Consider the following 24,358-nt stretch of genomic DNA (forward strand, 5'->3'; position numbering starts at 1 on the left):
AATGGTCGAATTATCCTATAGGACATGAAAAATTATTCTAAAGCCTGTGTGAAACAAAACGAAAGTTGTCAGTGCTTATCCTTTACACTGCATATCTGTGCGTGTCTAGCAAAATGAAAACATGAGGTATTAGTTCATATGTTTTCATTTTGCTAGACACACACAGATACGCAGTGTAAAGGATAAGCGCTGACAACTTTCGTTTTGTTTTGTATACATATATGGGCATTTATATTGCCACGCAGCTGGTACCATATATAATGTGGGCAATACCGAGCGCGGGCTTATTGCCAAGCAGGTGGTACCATATATAATGTGGGCAATACCGAGCGCGGGCTTATTGCCAAGCAGGTGGTACCATATATAATGTGGGCAATACCGAGCGCGGGCTTATTGCCAAGCAGGTGGTACCATATATAATGTGGGCAATACCGAGCGCGGGCTTATTGCCAAGCAGGTGGTACCATATATAATATGGGATATACTGAGCGCTGGCTTATTGCCAAGCAGGTGGTACCATATATAATGTGGGCAATACCGAGCGCGGGCTTATTGCCAAGCAGCTGGTACCATATGTAATGTGGGCTATACCGAGCGCGGGCTTATTTTTCTCTGGTTTTGTTTCAAAATAAAGCCTGTGTGAAACCACAAAACCAGGACACCAGCTGGCATACATCAGATAGGTGCCCCTTATAACGTCACCTGGCAGTCCCACACAGACTTTCCTACCCCCAGTGTACCCGGTTCTCTATTACCAGGGTCAGAGCCGGTAATTGCTCCTCTAAGGAACCCCCAATGCTGCGTCACCAGAGTTTCCAGCAACAGCGGCTCTGAACATAGTGACATCAGCTGACAATGCTGAGCCCCGTCTCTGTGAACACGAATTGTCAATCAATCCTATATTGTAGACTGTGCACTGGTCTATCAGCCAACACAAATTAAGCACAATGCTTGATTCATTGGTAAATTACACAGTTTTCTGAAGTTGGAGTGCAAAACAAATGTATATAGTGCGCTCATCCCTTTACTTGTAGTAGTATAAATATTAACTGCAAAAAAATAAAAAATAAAAACCCACACATTGAAGAGCCTTAATCTACAAAGTAAAAAAACCCTGGTCTTAAAATGCATCTGTCCCTTACACATAGTGAAAACAGCCGTCTTGTGGATTGAACCAATTTTCATACAGCCTATACCTTTCACTAGGAACCAGTGACATCACTGAGAGTGCAGCCTATCCTGTCACTAGGAACCAGTGACACCACTGAGAGGGCAGCCTATCCTGTCACTATGAACCAGTGACACCACTGAGAGGGCAGCCTATCCTGTCACTAGGAACCAGTGACATCACTGAGAGTGCAGCCTATCCAGTCACTAGGAACCAGTGACATCACTGAGAATGCAGCCTATCCAGTCACTAGGAACCAGTGACACCACTGAGAGGGCAGCCTATCCTGTCACTAGGAACCAGTGACATCACTGAGAGGGCAGCCTATCCTGTCACTAGGAACCAGTGACATCACTGAGTGCAGCCTATCCAGTCACATCACTGAGAGTGCAGGCTATCCTGTCACTAGGAACCAGTGACATCACTGAGAGTGCAGCCTATCCAGTCACATCACTGAGAGTGCAGGCTATCCTGTCACTAGGAACCAGTGACATCACTGAGAGTGCAGCCTATCAGTCACTAAGAACCAGTGACATCACTGAGAGTGCAGCCTATCCTGTCACTAGGAACCAGTGACATCACTGAGAGTGCAGCCTATCCAGTCACTAGGAACCAGTGACGTCACTGAACCCCAATAATGTTCCATGATGTCACTAGGAGCTACAAAATTCATAGGCTGAATAGTGGGTCAGTCAGGAAAACGTCCACCTCCACTGTGAGTAGTGGATGGGCCCACTTTAAAACAAACAAATCAGGCGAAGGTCCCAGCTACACAATGCCCAACAAGTTTTGAGTTGCCGACAGGAGAAGCGAGATGGACATTGGGCAAAAACTTTCAGAAACCATCCTGAGAATGTATCATTTGTAAATGCTTCTAATAATATGTGTGTGCGCCTTTCCTCTTAGGTGTAGTTGTTCCTTTTATTGTAAATATTAGATATGTCACGTTTTACTGGATAGGGAACGCATTTGCACTTGCATCTTTATGATGGAAAAGCAATGCTAGCAGGTAACCAGCCTAAATGACAGATACTAAGCTTGATATGTAGAACACATCTAAATTAACAGATAAGATTATTGTAAATATAAATAAATGCTGTTCCCTTAGACAAGACAACATTAACTATCAGTACTAACAGAAGAGCGCCCCGAGTGGTGGAATTGTGCAAAACAGATAATTTAATAAATCCCTTCAGAGACCGTTAGAGATGGACTCTACATATAGTATTTTTACAATTACTATGTTTCCGTATAATGTCAATAAAACTGCAATTTCCCTTCAAAGAAATGATCACAAAACAGCAACATTGTAACACCATAAAAAGTATACAACACACAAGATCCTAATCTGACCTCACACTCCAAGCGTAGCGGGTGAGGAGAGCTGGAAATAACTTGTACAGGAAAAAAACTTTCCTGTATGGAACAGAGCAGACATAAAACCTCTAGTTACTCAGGATATCTTAAAATAGTAAAGTGCATCACAATACACTGGACACTTCTGCCGGCAGACTGTTCATAGAGCAGTACAGCATCAGACACCAATGTAGTCACCAAATGGGATGAATCAAGCCTGTTAATGCGGGCGTAAGCGGACCAATGGTGGTCACCTTCAGACCGCTTTTACCAACATGCCTTGTTATGATATTTATCAGCACTTTTAAGACTTATATAAGAAAATTCCACAAAAATTGCTTAAACCACCCCCCCCTCCCAAAAACAAAAAAAAAAAAAAAAGCTTTTAACCCATAATTACATTTTATAAAATATGGTGCTAATTTTAGTGCATCTTACAATTTGCCCATATCTCGCATGGCTTCTACTGAATAGTCCTCAGACCTGCAGCAGATTTCAGAAACGTAGTTGCTGGGAGTGCAGAGGAAGTGTGTTAAACACACTCAAAGATCACCAGCAGGAAAGTGTTTTCAGAATTCAAATTAATATTCAATAGACAGTTCTTTACAATGGAAATGCAACAGAATTCTAATATATCCCAATACCAAAATTAATATCGAAAAGTGCACTTTATTATGGTACATACTGCAGAAATCTTGGCATTGTGCAGTCACAAGGCAATCCAAAGAATATCTGGTGACAAAACCAATACTCCAACTGAAATCACACAGGTTAGAAACGTGATCGAAGAGGACTCTGACATATACACAGTTATCCTCTAACAGGTCCTAGAGAAGCAGAAGTAACCTGGCGGCTTGGCCCATGGGCAGACAGGCTGGACCACATCCAAAATAGCCACTGTGACCGGAAGGGATTAGTTTACCACCCAAGTCTGTAGGGGATAGAGGTACGGAGGGATGTTTATCCTGCACAGTTTTATCTTGGTTTCCTTCTCACCGCCAGTGACCGACTGTTTCCGACCACTCTTACTGGTGTCATCTTGCCACCAGTCGCTGACCACGAATGCCAACTGTGCACTAGTTGTAGGAGAATTTGCTGCCATCACTGGACTCCTTTGCGGCGTCCAGAACTGCAGGCTTCTGGGGTGGCTGCTATAGCTGCTGCAGCGCCTCTTTGCTGTGGGATGGATAGTACCTCCTGACTGCTTACCATGGATCAGGGTTGCTGGGTAGCGGGCAGAGCGTTGACACAGACGCTGGGTTCAACACAGGACAGTCGTGGAATGGATTACAGTGCAAGCTCTTATCTGTTGGTCACAGGATACAGCAGGTAATTGACTGAAGCAGTGATGTTTTATTGCTCAAGAGTCCTCACAAGGACATGTACACACAAGTTTGAGGTACTGGTGATCATGCAGAAGTTACAGATGGAATTATACATTACATGAAAAAAAAAAAAAAGTCCTCTTTTTATACAGAGTCTGACACGTGTCGCCACAGGGTAGCCCAGCCCCCTGATCCTCACTGGCACCAAAACGTCTAAGATATTACATCAGATAATTTAATATCAGGATGCGATGTTTCTCTAGACTTGGAGTTAACGCAAATTTTAAACTTTAACAAAGTTTACATCAATTTCCTAAATTAATTGCTGGTTACATTATTTATGTAGTTTGTCTATATTTTTAACAAGACAGGACGATAGGTAACAAACTCCTACTGGGTATTCAGGCTAAAGCAAGTATGTCACTACTGAGATGAAAAGATTTACTTAGCATTTCCTGTCTTCAGCAAAAGAGATATCCTTTAACCTGGCATAATATATTAGAAATAAATTTTGCATACATGAATACAAACTCCTATACAGAAATAAAACAAAACGAAAAAACCCAGTAAATTTGCAATGATATACAGCGGTGCACTGTACCCCTATTTAAAATAAATATCTGCAATAAGTTATTTCCATGTGATCCAGCCACAGCCAACTACATGTGCGGAGAAACTGGACAGGGAGGACAGCAGAGTGTGTATCCCGCAATACTCTGCAGCATAAGGATTAAGAAGAACTGAACTGATTCTGTTTACCCTCCCTTAGGATGTAAGCTCGTATGAGCAGGGCCCATCTTCCCTCCTGTCTCCATACCTGTTCTTCCGCTCCGTCTCTACTGTATCTGCCTGCCTGGAGTTTCTGAAGTACTGGTACTTTGTGTTTATTGTTCTGTACTGTCTTACCCTGTATAGTCTACTGTTTGTACCATGTACGGCGCTGCGGAAACCTTGTGGCGCCTTACAAATAAACGATAATAATAATAACGATAATAACTGAAGTCCATGAATGATATCACTTGGAACAACGCTGGCATGAATACAGTTGTCTACACTGAAGGCAGGGTGTGTACTTTTGCGCAAAAATAAATCCAGCTACTACTCCAGTTCCTGTCCACTTATATCCTATTCCCCAGTGTACAGAGACATGGACTAGTAATTACAGAAATAAATCAGCAGTTATGGGTGGTGTAATGTCTATCACCAGCATGTTAATATTCTAAACTCTGTGAATGTTTATAGCCCCGGAGATACATTAGCCGAATGTGCGACTGTGAAAAATCTCACTTGTGTTGTAATTAGCTGTTAGGACACAAACCCTCTATGGTGAGGACTCCCAAATCTACTTCTCTTCTCCTGCCCTCTCCCACTCCACCCTCAGTAACGTGTCCTGCTGCCTCTCTGCCATTTCCTCCTGGATGTCCCAACATTTCCTCAAATTCAACATGGCCAAATCTGAACTCATAATCCCCCCCCCCCCCCTCTACCTCTAGAGACTACTCCCCTCCGGCTCTCTCAATCACCATTGCCTCTATCATAATCTCCTCTTCACCCCAAGTTCACTGCCAACACATACTATCCCTTGCACAATCCTGCTGCTTCCATCTCCACAATATAGACCACATCAGCCCCTTCCTCTCCACTGATGCCACCAAAGCTCCAAAGCTCTCAACCATCCTTTGATCATCTCTCACCTGGATTACTGCATCCGTTTCCTCACTGGCCTCCCCAGCACCCATCTCATTCCTCTTCAGTCCGTACTAAGCACTGCAACCCACCTTATGTCCACCTCCTGCCGGTCCTCATCTGCCTCCTCCTCTGCTTCAGAATCATCTTCAAACTCCTCTACCTCACCAATAAAGCTCTCTTTAACTCCACTGCTCCCTATGTCTCCAACCTCATCTCTACCTCACCCTCTACGGCAGCGGTAGGGAACCTGCGGCTCTCCAGGTGTTGTAAAACTACAAGTCCCAGCATGCTTTGCCAGTAGATAAACTGCAGATAGGTGGCAAGGCATGCTGGGATTTGTAGTTTCACAACACCTGGAGAGCCACAGGTTGCCTACCCCTGCTCTACGGTCTTCAACAACCGCCGCCTCATGTCCCATCTGATTACCATTTCTCACTCCCGCTTTCAAGACTTCTCCTGTGCTGCCCCCCTTCTCTGGAACTCCCCTATTCTATCAGGCTACGAAACTTCAAACACCTTTCCTCCATCTAACCCTGTCCTCCTCTAACCCTCTTTACTCACCATACTCTATCTCCAAATCAGTCTTCCTCCATTCCTACTTACTCACGTTCATCTCTTCCCTTAGACTTCTCATTCCCTCACCCTATCTTCCCTCTTCTTGTCTCCTGTCAGACTCCCAGTCACCTTTAAATTGTAAGCTCCTCATGACCTCTTCCTCCTGTTTACCTTTGCCCCCGACTCCCCACCCTCCTCTCTGTCATTTGACCCTGCTGTTGTCTCTCCTCTTCTCCCTTGCCTTTGGATCACCTTCTTTGCCTTAACCCTGTTAGTGGTGCCCACTCTTTGCCGATGCAGCTGCTCTCTGCCGAGATAGTAATTTTGGTACTTATTGCACCTTATTTGTACATTTTGTACTAATTGCACTTTATTTTTGTACTGCCTGTATGCTGTGTACCGTTACCCTGTACTGTTGTCCCATGCACTACGGATCATTTCTGGCACCTCATAAATAAAAGAGAAGACACACTGATTACATGTGTCTTACTGGTGTTCTAACCTGTAACCAGGTCCGATACTATAAAACATTGTTTTCAGTGTCACCATATCCACTATTACTATTACAATCGCTTGGTAGCGGTGCGGCAGCGTTCAGTTTGCATTATGGTTTTAGGAATACATTGTTCTATTTTCAGCTTTTACCATGGGTTAGTGTATTGGAGAACCTTGCTCCCATACGTCCACTGACACCTTCTCCACTTCACTCATCTATCTTCCTCCAGTAACATAGGATCATCTTCTCCATCCCTCAGCTCGCACCCAAACCCCCAGCCCACCTCCCTGTCTGAACCGACTCTCATCTCCCCAACACCTCTCCATCTACCTGCCCACTCCAACTGTCACACCGCCTGCCCCAAGTGTCACACCGCCTGCCCCAAGTGTCTCCCTGACTGGCCACCCCATCAACTGTCTCCTCACCACCTCTCCATCCACCTGCCAAATACAACTGTCACACTGCCTGCCCCAACTGCCCACTCCAGCTGCCCACCAACTGTCACACCGCCCGCCCCAACTGCCCACCTCAGCTGCCCACACCAACTGTCACACCGCCTGCCCCAACTGGCACACCGCCTTCCCCAACTGCCCACCTCAGCTGCCCACACCAACTGTCACACCGCCCGCCCCAACTGCCCACCTCAGCTGCCCACACCAACTGTCACACCGCCTGCCCCAACTGGCACACCGCCTTCCCCAACTGCCCACCTCAGCTGCCCACACCAACTGTCACACCGCCTGCCCCAACTGCCCATCCCAGCTGCCCACACCAACTGTCACACCGCCTGCCCCAACTGCCCATCCCAGCTGCCCACACCAACTGTCACACCGCCTGCCCCAACTGCCCACAACAACTGTCACACCGCCTGCCCCAACTGGCACACCGCCTTCCCCAACTGCCCACCTCAGCTGCCCACACCAACTGTCACACCGCCTGCCCCAACTGCCCATCCCAGCTGCCCACACCAACTGTCACACCGCCTGCCCCAGCTGCCCACACCAACTGTCACACCGCCTGCCCCAACTGGCACACCGCCTTCCCCAACTGCCCACCTCAGCTGCCCACACCAACTGTCACACCGCCTGCCCCAACTGGCACACCGCCTTCCCCAACTGCCCACCTCAGCTGCCCACACCAACTGTCACACCGCCTGCCCCAACTGCCCATCCCAGCTGCCCACACCAACTGTCACACCGCCTGCCCCAGCTGCCCACACCAACTGTCACACCGCCTGCCCCAACTGGCACACCGCCTTCCCCAACTGCCCACCTCAGCTGCCCACACCAACTGTCACACCGCCTGCCCCAACTGCCCATCCCAGCTGCCCACACCAACTGTCACACCGCCTGCCCCAACTGCCCATCCCAGCTGCCCACACCAACTGTCACACCGCCTGCCCCAACTGCCCACCCCAGCTGCCCACACCAACTGTCACACCGCCTGCCCCAACTGCCCACAACAACTGTCACACCGCCTGCCCCAGCTGCCCACACCAACTGTCACACCGCCTGCCCCAACTGCCCACCCCAGCTGCCCACACCAACTGTCACACCGCCTGCCCCAACAGCCCACCCCAGCTGCCCACACCAACTGTCACACCGCCTGCCCCAACTGCCCACCCCAGCTGCCCACACCAACTGTCACACCGCCTGCCCCAACTGCCCACCCCAGCTGCCCACACCAACTGTCACACCGCCTGCCCCAACTGCCCACCCCAGCTGCCCACACCAACTGTCACACCGCCTGCCCCAACTGCCCACCCCAGCTGCCCACACCAACTGTCACACCGCCTGCCCCAACTGCCCACCCCAGCTGCCCACACCAACTGTCACACCGCCTGCCCCAACAGCCCACCCCAGCTGCCCACACCAACTGTCACACCGCCTGCCCCAACTGCCCACCCCAGCTGCCCACACCAACTGTCACACCGCCTGCCCCAACAGCCCACCCCAGCTGCCCGCTAACTGCCCCCCTGACTGGCCACCTCATCAACTGTCTCCACCCCCCCAGACTACCTGTCAGCCCCCCAATTGTTTCCGCCCCCCTCAGACGTCTCCCCTCCTGCAGCCTTCTCCAAATGTCTCACCCCCAACACTGTCCCCCCGCCTCCACCAACTGTCCCCCTCCTGTCACTCAGCTCCCCCCAATCCCCCAACTGTCTCCCCAGCAGCTCTCACCCCTCCCCGGACAGCCGGCGTCACATACCGCAGTGTGGGCCCGATACAGGCGGTCTCCGTGCTCTCTATCTCCCGCAGGATCCGCTCATGTTCTGACGCTGTCTCCAACTCCGCCATGTCTGCGGTGTCCCCGCCCCCTCTCCTGCGTCACCACGCACGTTACACGCCGCGTGCGGCACCTGCGCGCTGCCTGCCGGGAGTTGTAGTCTTCTCCTGACTGACATTATCCCAGGGAATATATGGGGGATGTGTACGTGTTACAGGGGGAGGAGCTGCTCTATAACTGTGAAGATTAATTCCCATTGTCGTCTCCCCATCTGTATTATCTGGTGTTCATCAGGAACTACACTCCAGGACTCTCAGCTCAGTACCATCCTGGACCCATCATCGCTCTCCTCTGTAGATCCACCAGCTACCAGCCAATGGAATCCAGGGGTGCACGCAGGATTCCCCCCCCAAAAAAAGAAAAAAAAGCGAGAGCTGCTGCGCATGCACCCGCCCAATGCGAGAGCTCCTGCGCATGCGCAGCAGCTCCGTTTCGGCAGCACTGCACTATCCAGCAGCAGCGGCGCTGTCATAGAAGCGTAGATTACGTAGATTAGATCAAAGATGCTTCTTTGACAGCGCCGCGGCTGCTGGATAGTACAGGGGCACCTCTTTAGCGGAGGGGAGGGGTTTCCTGGAGACCCAGAAACCCCCCCCATCCCTGTGTGTGCTACTGGAATACAACCCCCGGAGACAATCAACAGAGTTTGTTTTCTTATGTTACTGTGACAATAACTAACCTGTCTGGTCCAATCCCATAGAAGAGCTACTGTAGCACAATTTGCTGAACAAGTTAACGCTGGATGTGATAGAAAGGTGTCGGGACACACAGTGCATCTCCGCTTGTGTATGGGGCTGCATCGCCGCAGACCGGTCAGAGTGCCCCTGCTGACCCCGGTCCACCGCCGAAAGCACCTACAAGTGGGCACGTGAGCGCCGCATCCAATTGTAAAGCACTACGGAATTTGCTGGCGCTCTATAAATAAATGCTGATGATCATGTACCGTGGTGGCCTGCTCTGATCGATCACGATTTCTTTTACAAACCCCGATATGCCAGTATATAGCTTCATATGTCCCCATATATCCTCATCGGGAATTTCCATTTTTTTCCACTACAATGAGTAATATGGAAATTTTTCAAAAAAAGTTAATTTTGGAACCCACAATTATAAAGGTATAAATGATCCATTAGCACTTTTTCATACATAAGTGCTCATAAAATTGGTCAAATCTAAAATGCACTTTAGACACTTTAGTGATGCATTTATAACTCGCTTTGACAAAAAGGTCCTAAATAAAAATAAAGGCCTTTTTGCCACATTCACCACACTCCTCTCCCGCCGTTATCCTACTCCCCCTCTCTACTACAAACTTCGCCTCCTTTTTCTCCACCAAAATTGAGGCCATCAGACTTGACACCACCTCACTCGCTAACTACCGCCCCATTTCACTTATCCCCTTTGCCTCTAAACTACTTGAGAGCATTGTCTGCAACCGCCTCACCAGGCAGCTCTCGGACAATTCCCTCCTTGACCCTCTACAATTAGGTTTCTGCCTCCTCCATTCCACTAAAACCGCCCCAGCCAAAGTAACCAATGATCTTCTCTATGCTAAATCCAGGGGTCACCTCCCTGCTCATGCTTCTGGACCTCTCCGCGGCCTTTGACACTGTCCTCACTTGGTTCACCTCTTACCTTGCCAACCGCTCCTTCTCTGTTTCCGCTCCCGACTCATCCTCTCCACCCTTCCGCTGTCCCTCAGGGCTCTATTCTCAGCCCTCTTCTTTATTCACTGTACGCTACCTCCCTGGGCAATCTCATCTCTTCCTTTGGTCTCCAGTATCACCTCTACGCTGATGACATTCAACTCTTCTCCTGACCTCCCCCCTCCTGCTTCTCTCTCATGTATCTGACTGCCTCTCCGACATCTTCTCCTGGATGTCTTCACGTTTTCTCAAAATCAACATTGCTAAAACTGAACTCATTGGGGGGTATTCAATTGTCAGCGAGTTGGTTTTTTTTGACCGTGTTAAGTCATTTTAATGCTTTTTTTGTTATAATTTTCGAGCTGGTTAACCTTACCCGCATTTCAATTCCATTTTTAACGCCCAGTTTTTTTCAATGAAACGGTCCTCTCGCGCTCCAGTAGGAGGTCTATTGAGAATATAGGGTCTGCGAGAGGCAGCCGCATTAAAAGTTATTCAATTGTTTTTTAATGCAGCGCGTTAAACAGAAAAAAATATGCTGTTTTATCTCGCACCTCTTTGGGGTGTGTTAAAAATTAAAAACCTCTGAAAAGTATTTGAAATCATGTAATAATGTGGAAAAAAAAGTTAAACTTATGGTTATCACTAATGCCTAACTTGTGTAAGTTGATTTTCTTGTGAAAAAATAATGAAATAAAATAAACATAAAAAAAAATAAAATCACTACCGTATATACTCGAGTATAAGTCGACCCGAATATAAGCCGAGGCACCTAATTTTACCACAAAAAAATGGGAAAACTTATTGACTCGAGTATAAGCCTAGGGTGGGAAATGCTGCAGCTACTGATCAATACACGATGAAATTAAGTTATTAAATTGTAAGCATACTTGTTTTCTGTTTTGAAATTATTTATCCCTGTGTATTTATCTACCTATATATGTATATACTCAGCCACTTAATTTTGTTCAGCTTTTGTCAAGTAAACATTTGTATATTTAGCAGAAACAAACAGAAGTTGAGCGTAAGTGGCTGAGTGTGACAATGGGCATTTCTTGTCGGTACAATTATCGCAGGAACACACTGTGCCTCTTTCTGTCATCTATATAGCATGCAAAGCTTTTTCCACTTGTGATTGGTTGATTAAAAAGAAGAAAATTAAATAGGAAACATTCCAGTTTGGAAAAAAAGAGAATGGGAAACTATTATGAAGTGCTTATTTTCTATGCTTACACCTTAGTAAAAAGAAAAACATACAAAAACTATTTATAGCCCCACAACCCAAAAATAATGCAATTGTTTTGTCAAATTATATGCTGTAAATGCAAATGATACAAACACAGATGCAGAGGTTTATAATCTCTAAGTTATCACCCACCTGGCTCTTTCATAGCTGTCCACTGTTAATATGGGTTTTGTATCCACTAACGACAGAAAAGCACATTAATAATAGGATGCATGTTTTCAAAAGAGCTCCTTCTCTCCATTTAATTGGTAACTTCTGCAGCGGAACGCATATGCGTGTGCGTTCCACTGACAGGAAGTTTGGCAGTTGGAACGCAAGTTTGCGTTCCAAATGCCGGACTTCCTGTCAGTGGAACGCATATGCGTTCCATTGCGGAAGTTAACAGCGGCGGGATCGGAGAGCAAGTCGGAGAGATCGGCGGGATCAGGTAAGTCACTCGAGTATAAGCCGAGGAGGGCTTTTTCAGCACAAGAGTATACTCGAGTATATACGGTAATTATATTTATGTATGTTTTTGGTACAAATATGAACGTAGCAATGTGTTTTGACATGGTATACATGATTCTATGGCAAAAAGAAGTTCAATTAAAAAATATGCTAAAGAAAGTCCTGTAATGTAGATATTATCAATGTGTAATACAATCTAATGTATGGAAATATATGCAAAACTTTTTTTTTGTGTTATACATGACCATGTTAAAACTCCCCTAAAAACTCACAAACACAATGTTTAACACGCAGGGGCAGCGTTCCCTCTTTTTCAATTGAATTGCACAAGTTTTTCCACTGCGCTAACTCAAAACGGTCGCTATTGCCGTCAAAAATCTGCGGGAGATTTATTATTTTTAACGCTGCGGGGAAAAAAAAACTTGCTGACAATTGAATACCCCACAATAATTCTCCTCCTTCTAAATCTCCACCCCACATTGATATTTCTATCACCGTTAATAACACCACCATCTCTCCTGTTCCTCAACTCCGCTGCCTGGGTGTCACCCTTGACTCCTCCCTGTTTTTCCCCCACCTTCAATCTCTTTCCCAATCCTGTAGTTTCCAACTTTGGAATATTGCCCGCATTTGACCCTTCCTTTCTCAGGATGCCGCCAAAACCGTTATCCACGCTCTCATAATTTCCCACCTCGATTACTGCAACCTTCCCCTCACCTTGCCCCTCTGCTCTATTCTCAATGAAGACTCCTCTTTCTTTCATGCCGCTCTTCCTCTGCATCCACTCTCTGCCCTGCCCTACACTGGCTCCCTTTCCTCTACAGACTCCTTTTTAAACTCCTCACCGTCACCTACAAGCTCCCATTTCACTGCCCCTTATATCTCTAACCTCCTCTCTATTCAGACTCCTGCCCGTTCCCTGCGTTCGGCCAACGTCGCTTCTCCTACACTCTGATTACCTCATCCCAAGCCAGAATTCAAGACTTCTCCCGTCCTGCCCCCCTTCACTGGAACGACCTCCCTCGCTCCTTCCGTCTGTCTCCTAATCTGAGCACCTTCAAACGGGCTTTCAAAACCCATCTGTTCCTTTAAAGCCTATCGGCCATCCACCTACCTTTCACCACCTGTGTTCTCCCTATCTCCCACTTCCCGGTCTCCTCTTGCGCTTGATCCCCTCCACGGACTCCTCTCATGCCTGCTGTCTGTTTTCCATTCCTTTAGTATGTAAGCTCTTATTAGCAAGGCCCTCTTCTCCCCTGTCTCAATACCATTTCTTCTCCAACGTCACGGTACTTGCTATGTTTGGAGCGTGGTTTTATTCGTTTTGCTCTGTACTTTTATACTCTGTACTGTTTTGGACTATTGTTATTGTATCTTGTATGGCGCTACGAAAACCTTGTGGCACCATATAAATAAAGAATAATAAAAAAAAACAACAGACAGGCAGCTGTTTCATAGGGCGTCACTAGATGGCGCTGCTGGGTGTAGATACAATATAATTTACCATTCCACTAATATTGTGACCTCTTCTGTTCGAGAAGATGTTGCACAGCAAATATACATTAATATATTATTCTTATTGCTTTTATTTTAGGAGAAAAAAAAGAGTCATATTAAAATAGAAAACTGAACCACATGTAGTGGGATTCACAAAGCTATTTTTTTATGAACATTTATGTATATAGCGCCAGCATAATCTGCAGGGTTTTACAAGTGGGAACAAACACGATAATAAAACATTAACAAACAGACAGACTCTTGTTGTACAGAGTGGTTGCAGCCTGTAACCGGAAACTGGAGCAAATAATGAATGTGGGTGAGAGGTGCAGGTCATGTTCAGGGTGGAGGGGTTAAGTTGGGGATATATTGAGACGCAGGAGGAGATGTATGTTCATGCAGTTTGTTAATGGTCTTATATGTTACTAGAAGTAATTTATGCGTATATTTCATGTAGCTATTAACAATTAATTACATTCAAAATAGATGGTGCATTTTATTTGTTTAGAAATGAACTCTTTGAAAATGGGTGTGGGCAAATTATATAGTGTTTATTAAAATATTCTTTATTTACACCTGAAATCATTTTCTTTGCTTTGTTATTGCGGATGTCAACATTATTATATCAATGTGCATATACAAGCCTTTATAATAGTAAGCCTGGAGGAAAACGATAGAGGGTGAAACGCGTTGCTTGTAACCCAGTGGTGGAACAAACTATGACCAGGATCCTGGGACCTTATCTAGAGACTGACATCTCTCTACATGCTGTATGATCCATTCACGTCTGTCCATGGCATGAAACATTCAACCATTGGACCAAGGAAGCAGTGATACACATCTCTCAAAGTTTCATTGATAAACAGTGTAAAAGATGGAGATCTAGCAAGTAACCACCAGAGGATCACTGGTGTCAGGCGCCATCCCGTGGTCTCTCTGGGAAGGTCGCCTGTACTGTCCCCTCGTGGCAACCAGATGCTGCACTTCCGTCTACGCATGCGCGTCCCGTTGCTAGGCAGTGGGACGCTGCTCTTCATTCTTGGCAGCAGCTGATGACAGCGCCGCCTCCCACCAGCTCCCCATTGGCTGCTCCATCTTTATAAGGCACTTCCTGGCTACCTTTCAGTGCCAGAGTATCAGGTCCACTTACCTGCCTCCAGCGTTCCTGTATCCAGTTTCCTCTTCTGACTCTTCTGCCTGCCTGTGACCCTTTGACCCGGACCATTTTGACTACCCCTTTTGGATTTCCCTGTTGTACTGCATCTCCAGAATATTACCGACCCGGCTTGTCTCACCATCCCTCCGAATACTCCTTGTCTACTTCTATTTGATAGCACCGTTACCGACCCGGCTTGTCTGACCATTCTCACGTGCCTCGCTATCCGACTTGGGGAAGGACCGCGGCCTGCGTGTCTCCTGCGGCGGAGTCCATACCTCCTTGCGGGGGTTCCTGGTGAATACCAGGGGCACGTTAGATTCCGCACCTTATAAATAATGGATCACTTATAAATAACTTATTTGTGGCTGGATCATGTAGAAATAAATTATTGTAGAAATGTATTTCAATTTGTAGTACAGGCACCAATGTATATAATTGCAAATGCACTTATCGTGTTACATTGGGATGTGTTTTGTATGGAAGTGTCATTATTTGGGTTTGTAACTTTGCTAGAAGAAGTCTGTTTGCTAATAGCAGGAAATGCTAAGTAAGTATTTTTGTGTGGTGACAAACACCTGTTTAGCCTGTATACCCAGCAGGGGCCCGCTGCCTTTCTGTCTGGCGTGGCTGCATCGCAGATAATGCAAGCATCAAGTTTTAGCACATAACAGAGTAGTGTAAATATTGTTAGCTTTGCATTGCATGTAAATCCATGTTTGGGAAAACATATCCTATCCGATACTAAAAATAGCTCAGACGTTGCGGAACCATCTTGGATCAGGTGGCTGGCATACCCCCTGTCAGGAGTTATGTCAGAACTGTGTAAAGAGCAAGCTGTTTGAGCATGTAATCTATCATTCTTGTACCATCTATACTTCTGGAAAGATCACTAGTACCCAGAGCCGGATTTAGGCCTCATAGGGCCCTAGGCAAGATACTGGTTTGGGCCCCCCCCCCCCCCAGTGAAACAATCCATAGGAATGCATTTTTTATTTTTTTTAAAGCATAGATTATATTAACTGTTAATACCTACTAGAGAAGATAGTGCAGACAATGATATACCAATAAATATTAACTTTTAATTGAATCCTTACATAAAACAGAGCACAAATAATGTTATACATAGCTTTAATTAATTACATTTAAATAATAGGAGTTTTTTCAATAATCTGTTAAAATGATTACTTTTCATTACTCACGTTTGCTGATGAAAAGAAAGGTTATTTCAGTCCCAGACAGTTGATATTATTGGTCCAACTCTGCGCACTGTACCTTGATCCTCTGTATGATGTCACTTCAGTGCCTGCACGCCCAGTCCAAGCACACTGGGCCTGTGTAAGCTCTCACAGCTCCCTCCAACAAAAAATGTATTTGGCCAAATAAGTTGAAGTACAGAAGAGAAAAAAATGTCCCCTACTTCATCACTTTGATCACTTTTGCTCCTCCTTCACACTGTTTCCCCTTTAGTACACTGTACTCCCTTCATCATCACACTGTGCCCTACATATTTTTGCTCCCCTTGTTTATTTCCACATTTGTGCCATCATGCCCCTCTGCTACATATTTTTGCCATTATGCCCCCTCATGCCCCTCTGATACTTATTATTGCCATCATGCCCCTCTGATACTTATTATTGCCATCATGCCCCCTCATGCCCCTCTGATACTTATTATTATTGCCATCATGCCCCCCATATACATATCATTGCCATCATGCCCCCATATACATATTATTGCCATCATGCCCCCCATATACATATTATTGCCATCATGCCCCCCATATACATATTATTGCCATCATGCCCCTCATATACTCCCTTAATACCTCTGACATTGCCCCTACTTTAGTTAACTTACCTTCTATTCTGCTTGTTTACTTCTCCGTTCGATGGCGCGCTGCCGCTACTCCTCCTCTCTGCTCAGTCAGTGCTCCTCGCCACTTCTTACTGAAAATCACGTCGGGAGTGACGTCATCACGCCCGGCGTCATTTTCAGTAAGAGAGGAGAGGACACTCCCGACGAGCGGTCAGCTGACTTCTTTTTTTTTTTCACTTCTTTCTTTTCGGCATTATGCCGGTGGACAGAGGGGGATGGCAGGCGGAGGGGAGCGCCCCTCTGCCTTGCCTGCCCCGCTCACCGTCGGCTCTGACAGGGCCCTCTAGGTACCGCTGGGCCCTAGGCAGTCGCCTAGGGTGCCTAGCGGGAAATCCGGCCCTGCTAGTACCACAGACTGGCGTGTGAACTGTCTTTGTTAGGACTACTTGAGCTAATAAACCATATTTTGCTTCAAGAACCTGCTTTGATGACTACTTACCCTGCTCTAAATCCCTGTGACCTACAGATTAGACCCAAATCTAATCCATTCTCCGGTTGATCTGAGATGGACCCAGCATTCCAGTACCAACGTTTTGCCCACTACCTGCAGCTCTGGCCAGTGTGATAGGCCAGGGGGGAACCATCCACAGCAACCCTGATCTGAAGGCAGGAGGTCAGGTATACCAGCCCAGGTGTACCCTAGCAGTGAGAGTTACCCAGAAAGAAGCAGTTCTAAGTGCCGGTGTAGGAGCCTAGTGGTGGCAGCAGGCTCCTCCTATTGCGACAGGAGGGGCGTATTTGGGCTAAAAAAAATGGAAAACAAGACTACAGCGATGTTTTAGTGCAAATGGGGAGTATATTAAAGGGGACAAACATTAAATTTGCAATACCAAATAATAAAGGTGAGTTATTTTATCAGTCTCGTTATTTAATAGACATACCCCGTATACGGGACAAATGCCTAGAAACAGACATATCAGTGGCATAAATTGGCAGAGAGATTAGTGTACAAGGTAGAATTAAAGGAAATAAAGGAACAGGTGTGCAGCATGGACCTTGTAACAGGGGAATGGTTTCAATCAGATTCTTACTGACATTTTTAGCAGAGAAATGGAGGAACGCATCCCAAGACCATTTACAGTAAATCCACGCTGTTTGTCTCACTGCTCGGTAAGACCTGTGATCTGGTAAATCACATTGATTGTCTGTTTTGCTTTGTATGTTTCACATGTGATGAATGTGATTTAGTGGGAGACATTGCAGACAATGTTAATGGCATGGATGAATGTAGTTTAGAAGTGAACGGGGTGTGGAGAATGGAATGTACCCCTCCCTTTCTGTATGAGGATTTTAGCGTGTTGAGGGAGGAAGGAGGGGCTACAGTACCTGCGGGCGAAAATCTTTCCCTCACACTGAAAGAAATCTTGGGGAAAAAACTATGTTTTGTTTATCTGACATTGCATGTATAATTAAAAAAAAAAAAAAAGTTTTTAGAGTATGCTTCAATAATTCAAGAATAATAAAAATGTCTTTGCAGTGGTAACAACACATTGAAGCTGATCTGTATTTGGTTTAATGCTGGGACTTGTAACTCCACAGGCTGTAAGATATCAGTTAATTTTTCTTCCTCTTGTGAGTGTCTTTATATTTGTTTTGTGCTGTATTACTAGAAGGATAACCTTTGCAATATGCTTTGTCATTGTATATATGTATAGGCTGAAAGATGTAATTGTTTACCTTCTAAACTTGAATGAGTATTGTGACAAGATGGACAGCCTATGCCACCCTGTCTGTTGCTGCTGGAAACCGGCTGGGCTTACTCTGCCACCGTTCCCTTTTGTTATCCCAAATGCGCCCTCTAACCGCAGTAGGAGGAGCTTACAAATGCTGCCACCACGGGACTCCTTCACAGCATCCAGAACAGCGTTCCTTCTCGGTAACTGTCACTGCTAGGGTAACCCCTTGCTGGTGTACTTGGGCTGGTACCCCTGACCTCTTCCTATAGATCAGGGTTGCTGTGGATGGATCCTCTCTGGTCTATCACACTGGCCAGAGCTGCTTGGCAGTGGGCAGAGCGGTGGCGCCGGAAATCTGGGTCCAAACCTCAGTACAGCCGGGAACGGATTAGAGTTGGGTCTAATCTGTTGGTCACAGGAATTTCAGCGTGGAAGAAGTTGTCAAGCAGGTCTTTAAAGCAAGTGATGTTTATTAGCTTTCACACTGGTTTAAGGTACCAGTAATCAAGAGGTCAGAAGAAACAAGAATGATACATTTCAGGACAAAACAGTGCTGTTTTATACAGTTTTGGACACAGCCTCGCAGGGGGTAAGTCATCCCCCTGAAGTCTGAGTTATTTTTAGTATCAGGATGCAATGTGTTTCCCCAAACATGGATTTAAATGTAATTTATACTTACCAAAATTTGCAGTAATCTGTGATATCCTAAATCACATTGATCAGAGATTTACTTTTACTTTAACTAGGATACAGGTAACGTCTCCCTGCTGGCCTTCAGGCCAGAGCAGGCATTTGACACTTCACATCAAAAAAAACTTAGCATTTCCTGCTATCAGCCAAACAGACTCCCTCCCCACATATGCATATTTGAAGATTTCCTCTAACAAAGTTACAAAACCCCAAACAAGAAATTTCCTAAACCAAAATATGCACAATATTAAAAATAAGTACATTCTCAATTATATATAATAAGCGCACTGCGCTACTTCCTTTAAATAAATTTATACCTTAAGTTATTTATAAGTCATACAGCCACAAGTATAATTTTAATACATTTCTGGATATCAATATGAAGATTTCACGGAATAGCGGGACTTGTTTAGCAAGTGAATACATTTGTACTTTTGTTAGGGAAACATAAAACTCCAAAGGGATGCATGAATATATGTTAAAATGCAATTCTGTTGGGAAAATGTTATGTGAACCCTTGTGAGTGATTTAGTGCAAACACTAAGTGAGGTGTGTAACAAGGGTACTCTGGGTTATGAGAGGAGCAGTGTTGCTTTCGAAATTATTGAATGCTTGAGGAGTGTGTAGGGGGTTGTTCGTGAACAAATTATTTAGAAATAGGAAGGAAAATCAGAGTCTTTCAAAGGGGCTGTACTGGGTGATGATGAAATAGGAGTGGCTACAAAAACACACACAGATCACTGCTTTTTTGATTTCAAGTGCTGTTTTTGTTTAAAGTGTGGAGTTGGTTCCAGTAAGGATTGCTGTGCTGTGCTGAGAGAGTGATATTGCTTGGGGAATTATTCTGTGTGTTTATTGAACGGGATTCGTTTTTCTGTGTGTTTATTAAGTGTCTTTTTTTTTTTCTTTTTTTCCCTTCTCTCTGTTAGAGCTAGTGGGTGTGGTTTAATTGCATAGTTGATACAGCTGGTTAGTGCAAGCTCTATTTAACAGGAGGTAGCAAGCGATTTCATTGAGCTTGTGATTTCACTGCTTTTTTGATTTCAAGTGCTGTTTTTGTTTAAAGTGTGAAGTTGGTTCCAGTAAGGAGTTGAATCCAGGAAGGGGTTTAATCTGGTAAGTGGCTAGGAAAGGCTAGTACTAAAGTTCACTGTAGGCTATAAGAAGTTAGGTTAGCCATAATAAGATGAGTAGTAGCAGGCTTGATGATCTCACTCAATGCATATCTTGTCATATGTATGCACACTTGGAGAAAGTGTTCCAAGGTTTATACCTCTGTGAGAAATGTGAGCAATTGGTCTCTTTGGAAGCCCAGGTAACTGATCTAAAGCAGACCATTGCAACATTGAGAGACATTGCCAACCTGGAGCAGAGTTTACAGCTCACCGTTGATGCGTTATCTGAGCAGGGTGGAGCAGAGACAGAGGAGGATGCACAGGTAGGCAGCTGGGTAACAGTTACTAGGGGTAGCAGAGGGAGGAAGAGGCAGGCCAGTTCTGAGCTAGGCAATCCCAGCAGATTTGCCAGATTGGATGAAGATACTGTGGAAGGCAGTTCAGAATTGGTAGAGTTGGATGACACTGCTTCCTCTAGCAACCAGGGGAATGGTCTCTCCAGCACAGAAGGGACCAAAGTTACTCAGGGACCCAGGCAGATTGTGGTGGTAGGGGATTCAATTATTAGGAAGGTAGATAGGGCAATCTGTTACCGGGACCGTGCATGCCGAACAGTGTGTTGTCTCCCGGGTGCTCGGGCTCGGCATATTGCGGATCGGGTGGACAGATTGTTGGGAGGGGCTGGGAATGACCCAGTGGTTTTGGTGCATGTTGGCACCAATGACCGAGTTAGAGGAAGAAGGGGTGTCCTAAAGAATGATTTCAGGGACATAGGTCGCAAACTTAAGGCAAGGACATCCAAGGTAGTATTTTCGGAAATACTACCTGTGCCACGCGCTTGTCCAGGGAGGCAGCGGGAGATTAGGGAGGTTAATGCGTGGCTAAAAGATTGGTGTAGGAAGGAGGGTTTTGGATTCTTAGAGCACTGGGCTGATTTCTCGGTCAGTTGCCATCTTTATTGTCGTGATGGATTGCACCTGAATGAGGAGGGGGCTGCAGTGCTAGGGGAGAGGATGGTTAGAAGGTTGGAGGAGATTTTAAACTAGGCTCCGGGGGGAGGGGCAAGCAAGTATTTATGGGATAGACATTGAGAGTAGTAAGGAGGAATTTAACAAGAGTAAAGGGGGTGGAGAGGGGGGAAAGGGAAGCATAGCCGATAAGGAGCGGCCCTTTTTAAAGCAAAAAGAAATACCTAAGGGAGGCAATAGACTTAAGTGTATGCTTGCAAATGCAAGAAGCCCGACAGGTAAAATGGGGGAGTTAGAACTAGTAGCAATGAATGAGCAGTATGATATTATAGGTATTACTGAGACCTGGTGGGATGATACACATGACTGGGCAGTCAACTTGGAAGGCTATTCTCTCTTCAGGAGGGATAGGGTAAATAAAAGGGGAGGAGGAGTATGTCTTTATATTAAGCCAGAATTAAAACCAAGTATTCAGGAAGTTATATACGAGAATATTGGTGATAATATAGAGGCATTGTGGGTGGAAATATCCAGCGGAGGAAAAAGTTCAGAGAAGTTTCTGATAGGGATATGCTATAAACCGCCAGATATTAGTACGATTGAGGAAGCCCAACTTCTACAGCAAATTGAAAAGGCTACACAACTAGGTCAAATTTTAATTATGGGGGATTTTAATTATCCGGACATTGATTGGAGTACTGAGACCTGCGGTACAGCTAGGGGAAATAGGTTTCTGAGCACGCTAAAAGATCATTACATGTCCCAATTAGTTGAGGAACCAACTAGGAACCGGACTATACTGGACCTAGTAATAACAAACAATGTAGACGTAATATCAAATATTCAAGTAAAGGAGCACTTGGGAAACAGTGATCATAATATGGTCTCATTTGAAATTAGTTTCCAGAAACAACAGTATAAGGGATCAACTAGGACTTTAAACTTTAAAAAGGCAAATTTTAATATGCTAAAGGAGTCTATAAAGAGCATAGACTGGGACAAAGCCTTTGAAGGAAAAAATACGGAAGAAATGTGGGCTGTCTTTAAAATGTTGTTGGAAACATACACGTATAAGTTCATTCCTATGGGAAATAAATGTAAAAGAATTAAGTCTAAACCAATGTGGCTAAATAAAAAGGTAAGGGAAGAAATGCAAAGGAAGAAGCGTGCATTTAAATTGTTTAAGTCTGAAGGGTCAGAGGAGTCCTTCCATAGGTACAAGGAATGTAATAAAACATGCAAAAAGGAAATTAGATTGGCTAAATTAGAAAATGAAAGGCACGTTGCAAAAGAAAGTAAGACAAACCCCAAAAAGTTTTTTAAGTATATAAATGGCAAAAGGATTAAAAAAGATAATATAGGACCCCTAAGAAGTGAGATTAGTGAATTGATAAATGATACTAAGGAAAAAGCAGAGATATTAAACACGTTCTTTTCTTCAGTATTTACCAGAGAGGAACAAATGGCAGGAGTAATACATAAAAATGGAAATGAAACCATGCCATTAATTAATACTTGGTTGTCAGAGGAAGAAGTCCAAAGGCGACTGAAGAATATTAAGATAAATAAAGCTCCAGGTCCAGATGGCATACACCCAAGGGTCCTTATGGAGTTAAACTCGGAAATAGCTAGACCGCTATTCTTAATTTTCAGAGATTCAATCTCATCAGGCTCAGTACCAAGGGATTGGCGAATAGCAGATGTGGTGCCGTTGTTTAAAAAGGGGACGAGATCACAACCAGAGAATTATAGACCTGTAAGCCTGACATCAATAGTGGGGAAACTACTGGAAGGTATTTTAAGGGACAGTATTCAGGATTACTTGGTACGCAATAAAATTATTAGTGGGAATCAACATGGATTTGTGAGGGATAGGTCATGTCAAACTAATCTAATTAGTTTCTACGAGGAAGTTAGTGGGAACTTAGACCAGGGCAGGACAGTAGATGTGGTCTACTTAGATTTTGCAAAGGCCTTTGATACAGTGCCACACAAGAGGTTGGTTTACAAAATAAGGGAACTGGGTCTAGAAATTAAAATTTGTACTTGGATCGAAAACTGGTTAGAGAATAGGGAACAGAGAGTTGTGATAAATGGAACATTTTCTAATTGGTCAAAGGTCTTAAGTGGAGTACCTCAAGGTTCCGTGCTGGGACCACTCCTTTTTAATATATTTATTAATGACCTTGGTGATGGTTTAGAGAGTAAAGTTTCTATTTTTGCAGATGACACTAAACTCTGTAAGGTAATAAAATCAGAGCACGATGTAGCTTCTCTACAGAGGGACTTAAATAAACTGGAGGATTGGGCGGCTAAATGGAATATGAGGTTTAACACAGATAAATGTAAGGTTATGCATTCAGGGATCAAAAACAAGAACGCATCTATAAATTAAATGGAATTAATTTGGGAGAATCTATAATGGAAAAGGATTTGGGAGTGCTCGTAGACAGTAGACTTAGCAATAGTGCTCAATGTCAAGCAGCAGCTGCAAGGGCTAACAAAGTATTGGCATGCATAAAAAGGGGCATAGATGCAAGGGAAGACAGTGTAATTTTGCCACTGTATAAATCATTGGTAAGACCTCATCTTGAATATGCAGTACAGTTCTGGGCACCACTCTATAAAAAAGATAATTTGGAACTAGAAAGGGTTCTGGGAAGGGTGACAAAATTGATAAAGGGTATGGAGTCATTAAGTTATGAGGAAAGGTTAGCCAGTTTAGGCATGTTTACTTTAGAAAAGAGGCGTCTAAGGGGAGATATGATTACTATGTACAAATACATTAGGGGTCAATACAGAGAGCTTTCATGGGAACTTTTTACCCCAAGGACCATACACAGGACACGTGGTCATCCCCTAAGGTTAGAGGAGAGGAAATTTCACAACCAGCAAAGGAAGGGGTTCTTTACAGTAAGGGCAGTCAAGATATGGAATTCATTGCCAGGGAAGGTTGTGATGGCAGATTCAATAGATATGTTTAAGAAAGGGTTAGACAAATTTTTAGCGGAAAGGTGTATCCAGGGATACGACCGTTAATTTAAAATAAAGGATAGTAGTGGATATAGGGTAAAATTGGATTGCAATATTGAGTCTGGGGGGATTTTCAAAATTGAAACAGATGGGCGGTTGCCTACTCTGGATTAATTTCAAATATAAGTGCA

General features: G+C 44.8%; 1 protein-coding gene across 1 annotated transcript in view; it reads right to left on the reverse strand.

Annotated features, from left to right (window-relative positions):
* EXOC6B (exocyst complex component 6B) overlaps nucleotides 1–8,925 on the reverse strand; it is a 161,003-nt gene extending 152,078 nt beyond the window's left edge. The window contains exon 1 of the mRNA XM_075189075.1: nucleotides 8,798–8,925. Coding sequence (XP_075045176.1) covers nucleotides 8,798–8,886 — 89 coding nt within the window. The 5' untranslated portion in view covers nucleotides 8,887–8,925. The remainder of the gene's footprint in view (nucleotides 1–8,797) is intronic.
* Nucleotides 8,926–24,358: the final 15,433 nt, after the last annotated feature.

Source organism: Mixophyes fleayi, chromosome 1, assembly GCF_038048845.1.
Source record: "Mixophyes fleayi isolate aMixFle1 chromosome 1, aMixFle1.hap1, whole genome shotgun sequence".
NCBI lineage: Eukaryota > Metazoa > Chordata > Amphibia > Anura > Limnodynastidae > Mixophyes > Mixophyes fleayi.